At 44.1% G+C, this 11,688-nt stretch overlaps 1 protein-coding gene across 1 annotated transcript; it reads left to right on the top strand.

The window, feature by feature from the left end:
* On the top strand, positions 1-11,328 carry TESMIN (testis expressed metallothionein like protein). The gene is made up of 5 exons (XM_061203861.1): positions 1-480; positions 4,024-4,182; positions 6,282-6,402; positions 8,287-8,363; positions 11,233-11,328. Exons 1-5 carry the CDS (start codon positions 1-3, stop codon positions 11,326-11,328), a joined length of 933 nt encoding a protein of 310 aa, XP_061059844.1.
* Positions 11,329-11,688: the final 360 nt, after the last annotated feature.

Raw genomic sequence — 11,688 nt, 5'->3', positions numbered from 1 at the left:
ATGGAAGAGGCCCCTCTGCTGGGCGGCATGTCCAGCCCCGAAGACGAGATGGTGACGGACCTCTTCAGCGCCGAGAGTCAGTTTGTTCCCGAAAACCTTCCCCTGAAAACCCCGGTGGCGCTGAAGCACGAGGCAGACGAGTTCCACGTCTTCAACGACGCGTACCTGGGCTCCGCGGACCCCAGAGAGCCCCTGCTGCCCGCCTTCAACGCCCCGCTCGGCGGGGACTGCAGGAGCCAAGTCAAAGTGGAGCTGCTGGTGGATGAGCACGGAGATGAGGAAGCGCTCGGGGAGTACGCGAGTCTCCCCGAGCTCAGTCCCCTGGAAGACGCCGTTCTTCCCGCCGCCGCCTGGCAGCCGCAGGCCTACAACCTCCACTTCCTGTCCTCCCTGCTGACCCCGCACACGAGCCCTGCCGTCGGGCCCCCGGGCGCCTGGGCCCGGGAAGCAGCCGCCCACCCCGGCGTCCCCGGGATTCCAGTAAGACCCACGTCGCACAGTACCCCCTGCGCCCCTGCCCTAGTGGAGACGGGAGACTTCCTGCTTCCACCAGGATTGTTCTCGTGTCAGTCGCAGCCCTGATGGGATTCACTCATTCCCAACGGGGCGCATCCCTTGCTAAACGCGAGATGCATCACCCAGCCAAGCCATTCTACCTGAAGGTGAATTAGGTCCTCGGTCCCTGGTTCAAACCTGGCCTAACCCGGCAGAGATCATACAACAAAAGAGGAGGGAAACAAGTAGATTTTTTTTTTTTTTTTTTTTTTTTTTCCCCCGCCAGGCGTGTGGGAGCTTAGCTCTGCAGCCAGGGATCCAACCCGTGCCCCTCACACTGGAAGCGCGGAGCCCTAACCACTGGACCACCAGGGAAGTCCCTAGAAGGTTTTAAAAGCGGCTATAGGAAAGAAACCCTAGTGTCTGTGAAAATAAATGCAGTGCGAGCCTTCACGTGCTCACCTTTTACACTTTTTCCCCTTTAGATTGATAAGGGTTGTAATTCACAGCCAGGACTCACAGTTAGTACTTGTGTTTGGTGAGCCTTGAAATCAAGGCGTTAGAGCTGCCCTCTGCTAATAAGTGGTTGTTCCTCAAGCGTACGTAATATAAATCAGAGCCTACATGAATTCATGGTAATTGTCAGCCAGCTACCCTCTTTTGCTGTGGATAACTACTGGCCATTTTCTGCTTTGTTCTTATTTGTTTGTTTATCTAGTTATTCTGAACCCGGACACTGGGCAGTGAAAGCACAGAGTCCTAACCACTGGACCTCCAGGGAATCCCCCTTTTCTGCTCTGTTCTTGCTGAAGCTAAACAAATGAGTTTTTAAAGGAAACAAAGGATCTGTAAGGAAATGTGTACTGGCCCCCCAAAAGGATCTAGTTTGGAAAACTAGATTACTCAGCTGTTAAATCATTTTAGTAAGTCATAAACTAAGCTTTTGTGGAACAGTTTTGAATTGGTGTTGAGATGGCTGGAGCCTGACTTTGTTTGCGTATCATAAGCCATAGCAGCAGGAGCTTAGATTTCTGTTTTCTGGTGTTCTTTTAGCATAATCACTGCTCCTTAGTGCACAGGAAAGGTGGGGGGGAGAGGCTGAGGCCTAGAGAAACCACAGAGCACACCTAGTCCCACCAGCCTTCAGCTGGTGCAGAGGTCTTGCTCGGAATCTTTTTCAGATGGCTTGAAATGTCAGACACTCCATTTTGCTACCAGACCAAACGTGTGTCCCAGCACCTTTTGCCTGTTGGTCCTAGCACGGCTCCCTTCCTGTACCAAGGGGACTCAGTGAGCATTCACCAGAGCAGGAAAGGAACTAGCTCACGTTAAAATAGTAAATTCTCTTTAAATGTAATTCAATTTTAACAAAATAGAGACTATTTGGATGATATTTCTTTTGTTTTTTGAACTTTTATTGACAATTTCCTAATTAATAAAATGAAAAAGATTTAGCATGGACATGTTTGTCTTTTAAACAGAGTGGAATTATTTTTCAGTAACTATTCAGGGTCAATTGCTAATTTCCTTTTTCTAGAAATTCATTCCCACATATTGACCTCTGTTTATTCTGTAAAAATAGGATTTTACTATACTGTAAGTAGTTCAGATATCAGTTGCATGGGGCTGAGGAATTGATATATTTACTGTATAAGTATTTGTTAATTACACGGAGATAAGTTAAATCTAAACTTTGCTGATGTGGGACTTCCCTGGTGGTCCAGTGGGTAAGACTCCGCGCTCCCAGTGCAGGGGGCCTGGGTTCCATCCATGCTTGGGGAACTAGATCTCACATGCCTGCTGAAACTAAGAGTTCCAATGCCGCAACGAAGATCCCACGTGCCGCAACTAAGACCTGGCGCAGCCAAAATAAATAAATAAATAAATAATTTTAAAAAATAAAAATAAACTTTGATGATGTGTACATGACAAATTCCCCAAAGCAGAAAGCAGAAGAAAATTGAAAACTTTCTACGTTTCTATAAAATTTGAAATATCTAAATAAAGTTATAACTTGAAGTATAGCTAAACTTTCCTCTGTCTTTTGAAAGATTTATACCTAGATGCTAGTCCGCTGTGCTAAGGGATTTGGCAGTCCATGAAAACTATTAATTGTTTAGATCCCAGATTTTAAGTTAGACGATCTCTGAGTTTGGAGTCAACACCCACACTTTGAAAGATAGTTGTCTGTGCTGTGATTTTATATGAGGTCTTCAAAATGTTACCATAGAATCACCATCTTCTTTGAAGGACTTTATGACCTGCCTCCTGGCCTCTGGGGAAACTCACCTGTACTCTCTAATAGGCAGTCTGGGCAGGTGGAGGTTAAGGAGGGGGAGAGATGATGTGAGTGTAGGTCGACTGAAGCTTCCCAATCCTCCGCACATTATCAAATCTTAAAAAGAAGCACCCTGATTTTAAAACATTTAAATCTAATGGTTATTATTTTTTTAATCATCGAGACTTTTTAGTTTTTTAAATTCCGTTGATTTTCAGCAACATCATTGGTGTCTCTCCCTATTTTTGGTAATTTTGCTGGTGTGTCACTGAGTCGTTGCAGAGGATAGCTTAAAAACAAAGTTAAAGTTGGCAGTTATTCCCTACCCTCACTGTTTTCATGTTAATTATTGTCCTACCATTCAGTTAGGGAAGCTCTACTATTTAATTATAAACATTACTCTAAATACATTGTAAGTTACAATATAAATATTAGTAAAACATCAGCAAGGATGTCAGGCTTCTTGATGATAAAGCCAAATGATAGACTAGAACATTAATACAACCTAATAAGTGCACTCTGAAAGTGGCAATAAAGGAGCACCATTTCACGCGGTTTTAAGGAAGGTCCCACGAGGCAGCCAGCTCCTTTGGAGTAGGGGGCTGTCGAGGAGCTCAAGGGGCAGCTGACCAACTGCAGAATCTTCTCAAGTTACTTATACTGTGGTTTGTTTTTTTTTTAAATTAATTAATTTATTTATTTATTTTTATGGCTGTGTTGGGTCTTCGTTTCTGTGCGAGGGCCTTCTCCAGTTGTGGCAAGCGGGGGCCACTCTTCATCGCGGTGCGCGGGCCTCTCACTATCGTGGCCTCTCTTGCTGCGGAGCATAGGTTCCAGACGCGCAGGCTCAGTAATTGTGGCTCATGGGCCCAGTTGCTCCGCGGCATGTGGGATCTTCCCAGACCAGGGCTCGAACCCGTGTCCCCTGCACTGGCAGGCAGATTCCCAACCACTGCGCCACCAGGGAAGCCCTATACTGTGTTTTTGAAGCAGCAAGAGGGCCACATCAAAATCACATCTCCACACCTCGTGGGCAGATGGTCCTTGTCCTCGGGGTCCTTGATCCCCAGTGAGGCTGGGCAGAGGACTTGTCACCCCAGAGAGAGAATAATAGTCGGGAAGAGAGGACACTAAGAGTAAGGCTGCTCTTTACTTTAAAAATGTAACTTCTACAAAGAATTTTCTGTATTATGCAACCGTAAAGTACAATGTCCAAAATGTGATTTCTGAAATGACGTTTTCTTTTTTAGGTTGAAATCAAGGAAGCAGGTGGTACTATCACAAGTAACAATCTGGAGGAAGCAACTTTTCAGAACCCTCTGGCCCAGGAGTCCTGTTGCAAGTTCCCAACATCACAAGAAGCAGAGGATGCCTCTGGCTGCTCTCATAAGAAAGACTCTAACCCAATGGTAATTATGCCAAAGACAATGTGTCTGACTAACATTATACTAAACGTTTGACCCTTACCATTACTAAGTCAACAGTAATATATTTTCAGTCATTATTTTTCATTCTGTTTACTTGTATCAGCATTTTTGGTTGTCTTATCTATGAAAAGAGGGATATAATTAGAGCCTTTCTAATGTTTCTGTCACATCTAAGATTCTCATTTCTACTTGATCTTAGCAAATCAAAGATTAGGACACCGCTCTCTTTGTTAAGGAGAGAAGCCATAAGTCACGTCAGTCCATGCAGACCCGGGGTTGGCCCAGGAACAGGGCAGCTGGCTGAGCTGCATGGTTTGGCATGTTGCTGGGATGGTGAAGCTCCAGTTCTGTGGCTGCAGCACAGAGGCTGCTTTCCTTCCTGCCTGCCTCCAAATTCCTAATACTAACTAACACGCATGTAAGATAGGTAATCAGTAACATTTGTGGTTTATGCGATATTTTTGCAGGTTTGTAATTTTATTTAATCCTCTATCAACTCTGTAGGGTACGTATTGTTTTTATCTACATTTTATGGATAAGAAAACAGAGATGTTACATAGTCTTCTTGTAAGTGGTACGTTGAGGACTCCAGGTCTCGGTGTGGTGAGGACTGGGAAGTGGGGGGAGCTAGGGAATCCAGCCCCAAGCATTCTTTCAGCAGAGTCCGGAGAACCAACATTTGCCGTCCCCCCCTCAGCTCTTTATTCCGATAAAGGAGGCCTTAGCCCTAAGGCATATACTTTCACTAGAAAATATGTGAAAATGAGCTCATCATGAACTTTGGCTTAGCTGTGGCATACGCCAGTACTCGCCTCTGTCCATGGTTCTCCTCAGGCCCATGGGTTCTGAGAGCAGAGCTTTTCCAGGACACCTGGAGCAGGTGAGTAGGATGAGAGCTCTTCCAATTACACCAGCCTCCTGAGTAATGTTAGAACGCTCCCAGGAGGGACAGGGCAGAGCCCAGAATTGTGCAATAGGCAGAGGCCTGGAAAATCCACTCTCAGCCTTTCCCCCCAGTTTGTGCACCTGTGTGTCTGTGGCTATAACTTTATCCTCTAAATACAAATAAAATTCCAATCAAACATGAATGCTGGCCTCTTATCCAATGTCAGGATGATCTGAAGGTTTGACCCAGTGATCAGCACCTCATTAACGTTGGCTCTATGTGTGTTATTTTGGTAACATTGATCCTTTATGGTTATTCGGGTTTTCCTGTCTAGGAAACCCAAAGGCAACCTAACAGCAGAAGCCATAGCTTCTCTGGGTATCTGTGGTTTTACCATCAGAATTAGAAGCTATGTGCAAGCAGAAACAGTGACTTCTCCTACCTTCATGTTCAAGCTACATTGCCACGGACAGGGCTGACTGGTGTGGTTGACCGACCAACTCACCCGGCTCACTGAGGATTTATTTATGGTCGGAACCCAACTAAGTGATCTTAGGGTGCTAGTCAGGCCCAGAAAGATTGCCATGGCTTCTTAGAATTTTCCAGTTCTTGGATTAACCTTTCTAAACTGCACTTGTAGGAAATGAAATAAATGGGTATTTTAAAAACACCCTACATGTTAAATAATAACATGTGCATGTGGCAGGAAAGAACAACTGCCGTAAAATTGACGATTATTCTAAGTATCTGGTCAGCTACAGCGATGGAGTCAGGGGGGCAAAGTCCTTCGTATAGTTCACTGGACCTGAATGGGGCCGGGGCTGGATCGGCACACTCTCTCCATTTACGATGACCACGGAGTACGTGGCCAGGTGACGGAAGCTCGGGCTCACAGTCACCTGTTCCCTACCCTAAACCTCAAGGGCCAGACACCCGCAGAGAAAAGCGTGAGCAGGAACTTCTCTTAACACACTAAGCACATCTCACAAGACATTTCCCAGGGGTTTTGCCCTGTGGTACCTCCAGAGAGCACATTATTGCAGGGTAGGAAACTGAGAACATGTCTATAGTTTACCGCTCTCCATGAAAACTTAAATTCTGGATTAAAACTGTGTTCTCAGATTTAAGTTTACTTAGGTTCATATTACTGGATATCTTTTGAAAAATGAAACCTGATCATTATTTTTCATTTTAGGTGATATGTCAGTTGAAAGGGGGTACACAAATGCTGTGTATAGACAATTGTGGCACAAGAGAACTAAAAGCACTTCATTTGGTTCCTCAGTATCAAGACCAAAATAATTATCTACAGTCAGGTACAAAGTAAATTAATAGAAAAATATGTCATATATCACATGGAAGTTGGTAAGTGACTATGTTTGGCTTTGTACAGAGAGTAAAAGTGAAATTGGCAGTGAGGCAATTTGGCAATCCCCATAGCCCATATGAGTGAGCTAAGAATAGAAAAAAATATCTTTAGAGATTAATTTATGTACATTGTACTGACAATCTCAAATTCTTGGATAGCTGTCCTCTCCTTCTGCTAGTTGCAGAGAGCTTTGTGATCCTACCAGGTGACTACTTGTACCCATGAGTGCTGTGGCTAGAGGTACCTGGGTTGAAACATCAAGCTTTCGCAGATTGGGCGGCGGGTTGACTGTTCAGATGTGGTAAAAACTGCCTACGTTTTAATGTAAAAATTTTCATGTAGTCAGTGAGAACTGCTACTCTGCTTTAATCACCATGAGTTCTGAAATGACTATATCAAACGCTGATTTATCTGCCATTCATTTACTCAGAAACTTCTTTAAACTGGTGCGATAGTAATAAATGATCTATAAGTACTTGATTACCATCAAATGACTTAGGAATGATTAAAGAAAGGCCAAATGACACAGTTTTAGGATTGTGTTTACAAAGGTTAGACACTGATACTTGAAAACTGGGCACCTATGTGTGCTGTATACATAATCGTGTTACTCTAAAGCTTAAATCGTGTTACTCTAAAGCTTGGCCTAACCAGAGCCTCTCATTATCAGATGATTCACGGACCTTGTCAATAATTTAAATCAGTATTACATCCAAATGTCATTTCAACGGGTCTTTGGAGCCCAGGGCAAAAAGAAAGAGTGTGATTCCCATTCCATCCTGGTAGTCTCTTTATCCAGGGATAGGACAGGTAACGTGCCTTTAAGACATTTACTTTTCTATGATGCAAAGCGCCTTCAGGAGCACTTTGCTGCACACCAGCCATGGCTTTTCCGGCTCCGTTCCCTGTGGGTCAGAGCTGCATCTGCTGCTCTACAGGCAGAGAAGGGTTCATTCCTAATTCCCTTCCTTCTGGAAGACGAGAAAATCCTAATGCCTTTAGATCACCCACAGAAGGAAGATTTACATAATGCTCTCCAAGTCTATTTCCTTGTCATGTCATCATAACCACCCCCCCCAGCCCAGTCTCCTTTGTTTTGCTGTGTACACATTAAATATCACCATAAAGTAAATGCATTCTGTTACCGAAGTCTCAAGGTAACATCACTCAAAGGATGCACAAGCCTGGAGCAGGAAATGTGTTCAGCTGGTGGGCAATCAGGAGACTAAGACACATTTCTCGGGCCACTTTGACTCAAACATAGAGTTTCACAGGGACCTTAGCGTCTCAGGGATGTTTTTCACGGCACCCTGAGGCCAAAGAAATACCTATCCGTTCCAGTCTTAAGTAGTTTGGTCCCAGTAGCCTAATAAGTATTTACATCCTGATTAGTTAGTAACCATTTGAAGAAGAGTGCAGGTAAATTGAAAGTAGTTCATGTGGCGTCCTACAGACAGTGCTGCGCTCTCCTTGAAAATGTGACACATCTAGTGCGTCCCTGGAGAGTTTGGGGCAGCACAGGAGGGCACCTTAGCGCGCAGTTTGGGAACCTGGGCACTGACAACATTTTTAGCATAGCTATCGCTGGAGGCTCGAGTGAAGGAGCATTATGACAGAGAAAAAGGGTGTAATAAGTAAAAACAACAACAAAAAAACCCAAAAACATTGACCAGAAAGGTTTTATAGAAAACATAGATAGGATCAAGATAAGTGTCAATGACTTTGCACATGTTAAACTCAGGATACATGATCATTTTTGTACTTTCTTCCATGTGCAAGTGGAAGAGGAACAATATATGCTATCAATTAATTGTAATTGTCTTCCTTACAGATGTCCCTAAACCCATGACTACTTTAGTAGGAAGATTTTTGCCAGTACCAGCAAATTTAAATCTCATTACACAACAAGTGAGTCATTGCTTTAATAAAAAAATACAATAGGGCATTATTGTCTCTTGAAATATCTATGGTCGAAGTTTTTATTACTCGGAAAATATAATTTATTCTCCGTTTTACAATCAGCAGTGAAACCAAGTATTCAATACCTTCACTACTGGGTCAGACACTGGGAGTAGTGGAGTGAGTCTGAGACCCCATTCTCTGCCAGCCCTTTGAGACTGCCTGGCCCTTTCCTATAGCCTCTGAACCCTGGTTCTGCCTCATTTGCTGAACGTGTCCTTTGCGGTCCTGTCACCCATTAGCATACACCACCCACGTGGTCTAGAATATCTCTCACCTTCCTCAGTGTTAGGGAAATGCTCTTTAAAAGTTTAAAACGCTTTTATGATTACACCATAATATGCATAGATTAAATATAATTATAAGAAAAATGTGCTCTGTTCCTTAAGTCTTGTTTTTTTTTTAATTTTTCAGTTTTGACAGTCTAGGGTTGTATTTTTTTTAATTAATTAATGTATTTAATATTTATTTTGGCTGCGTTGGGTCTTTGTTGCTGCACGCGGGCTTTCTCTAGTTGCAGCGAGCAGGGGCTACTCTTAGCTGCAGTGTGCGTGCTTCTCGTTGCGGTGTCTCATTGCGCAGAGGTGGCATTTAAAGCCACGAGACTAGAGGAGATCTCTGAGGCAGTGGGTATAAATAGAGTGAAATATTTGCTGAGTGAGTAAATAAATACTTCTCGAATGATCCATTAGCCAGGAGGGGCGAGGAGTTAATCAGGGCCGGAGATGAGTGTCAGCCTGATGCTGTGAGCGCCTGATGCAAGTCTCTGTTGATGCGGCACGTAGGCCTCTACCTCCTGGCCTCCTCCACACCACCGGCCTTGTTTTGCTAATGGTTTCAGCCCCAGTCAGCAAGGCACACGCTGGACTCGCTTTTCTACCGCTGAGCTCGTGCACTGAAAGGCCCCTTTGGACCATAGTCTCCCTCTTTCTGCTCCTCCCCTCTTTTCCTTGGCTGTGTTTAGACCGACCTCATTTTGGCTCCCCCTGACCTCTTATCCAGTGTGGACCTTGGGGTAATTATTTTAGCAATGCATTTGCTGCAACCCTAGAACCCCTGGCTTCCTTGCCAAACCCCAATTCTGTATATTCTTCAGCGCTTTGCTACTCAAAGTGCGTGCAGTGTGCGGGCCAGGAGCGTGGGCATCACCAGGAAGCTCGTTAGAAATGCAGGATCTCGGGCTCCAGCCCAGACTCACTGACACAGAATCTGCATTTTAGCAAGATCCCCAGGTGACATGACAGGGAAGCACCCTCTTAGGGTTTATTTCTTCCATCCTAGGCAGTTCGACATTGCCAAGGAAAGTCATGGATTCTAGCATAAAGCTGCCCTAGATTTACCACCTATGAAGTACTGAAAAGACATCTCTCTTTCTCTGCTTTACTTTGGGGCTAAATAAGCAAAGGAGAAAAAGAGCAATTGTATCTGGTTTATGCAAAGAATTGTCTCAACCCCGAGAACTGTGAAATCCTTTCTTCAAAAGAATGCAAAACTTTGGACTGCCACCTGGAGACGTTGGCCCAATAATTAGGTGTCTGGGTGACTGCAAAGGAAACAGTTGCAGTAACCTGTGAACACTTCCCTCCAGTAAAGTGAGTGAGAGGAGAGCAGAGCCCCCCAGCTCTCGGCCAGACCCAAGAGGGCACGTCCTGGGGGTGACTCCTCCGTGGGACTCGGGGTTTGGGGTGGGGGGCGGATTTGTAATGAAGGAGTTGGACCCAGAGTGGTTTCTCAGTGTCTCCTGGCCCCAGCAGGGATTACACACAATTTAAAAAGAGGAAGAAGAGAGAAAAGAAGGAAGATGAATAAAATGTGTTTTTCCAAAATGATGCTTTTTCTTTCTTTCTTTCTTTCTTTTTTTTTGGCCTCACGGCTTGTGGGATCTTAGTTCCCCAACCAGGGATTGAACCCGGGCCCTCGGCAGTGAAAGCGCGGAGTCCTAAGCACTGGACCGCCAGGGAATTCCAAGACTATGCTTCTTAAATAAAGCTTATTTTTAAATTTCAAGTTTTCAGGGAGGAAGGGACAAGGATAGAATGTTTAACTGTGATATATGCAAACAATCTCAAAACCTAAATTTATTCAACACTTTAAATTTCTTCAAGCTTCTGATAAGAAGAAAATTAGGTCAGTTGATTTTGCTACCCTTTCCTTTCCCTGTGAGCCATGCTAATGGATAATATAAAGGAAAATGAGAACGGAGAAAGCAAAGGACATGGATAATGCAGAGATTATGACATTGCTTTTGAATTTGTTAAAATTGACTACAAAATTTTTTATGACTAGATGAAAAAGTAATGGTTGCCAATGAGACTTCAGATGTCAAGATCTCTTGTGTTGTACTAAGAATATAATAATAATTAAAGAACATTTTTAAGCTTACAGAAATTTGTAGTTGAATTTATTTCACAATTTGTAGTTCATCAAAATGAAAAAGATGCCTATTGCAATACCGCCGGCCAGCCAACTGACAGCTGTGTGTACTGCTTGCCAGCTTGTGGATGGCCTGGCCCAGAATCCATAGCCCATTTCCGTCTCTGTCCACAGTCAGGGCTTTCTCACCCCAGGGCATCCTGTGGTCAGGTGGGGTGAGATGACTGGGCTGGGCCCCTCCCACTTCTGCTGAAAAGCCTCGGCTGGAACCTGCTCAGGTGTTAGGAGAATCATGGTGGTAATAAGGCCTGGATGAATGTAAAGGGATTGTGATGTAAACCTCCAGAAGAAAAAGAATCATTTTTATCTGTACCTAGGGGCTGACGGGAATAAACTTTCAAAATGTATACTAATTCAAATTATGCTTGCCTTTGACTTTACACAGCTTGATAATGGAGCCTTACCATCCGTAATCAGCGGGTCTGCTTTCCCTTTGGGATCAACTCTTCCAGGACCACCAAAAATAACTTTGGCTGGGTAAGGATTAAAAGCAATCAATTGTCACTTACTTTAATGTAAGAGTTTAAGAGGCTCTTGGGTACATTTGTGATTTTTTTCCTGAGTTTTAAAATTAGCTTTACCTGCAAACCTTCATGACTTCCAAAATATGGTGTTTCTATTCAGCAGTGCAGTAACAGTGTTGCTGCGCGTGTCTGGTTTGTGGTTGCTGGAAAGACAGGTCTGTAACCTCCATTTGCTTGCACGCTCCGTCCACCGTCCGCTGTCAGTGTTTCAGAGGCTTGCTGCCGTTCCTAGCTCTGTCTTGAGTTCACATTGATTTAAACTTAGCTGCTCTGTTTCTTTTTTGCTGTCATCAACATAAGTAATGGTGTGGCAGTCA

Source organism: Eubalaena glacialis, chromosome 10 (genome assembly GCF_028564815.1).
Source record: "Eubalaena glacialis isolate mEubGla1 chromosome 10, mEubGla1.1.hap2.+ XY, whole genome shotgun sequence".
Lineage (NCBI taxonomy): Eukaryota > Metazoa > Chordata > Mammalia > Artiodactyla > Balaenidae > Eubalaena > Eubalaena glacialis.
Note: the sequence above shows the minus strand (reverse complement) of the source record. Positions and strands in the feature narration are given on the sequence as shown.

What these genes read in the sequence shown, in the direction of transcription:
- TESMIN (XM_061203861.1), top strand. Translation starts at nt 1, where the DNA reads ATGGAAGAGGCCCCTCTGCTGGGCGGCATGTCCAGCCCCGAAGACGAG. An exon ending in CCGGCGTCCCCGGGATTCCA is followed by an intron (nt 481 to 4,023) that starts GTAAGACCCACG and finishes TTTCTTTTTTAG; the next exon opens with GTTGAAATCAAGGAAGCAGG. An exon ending in AGAAAGACTCTAACCCAATG is followed by an intron (nt 4,183 to 6,281) that starts GTAATTATGCCA and finishes TTTTCATTTTAG; the next exon opens with GTGATATGTCAGTTGAAAGG.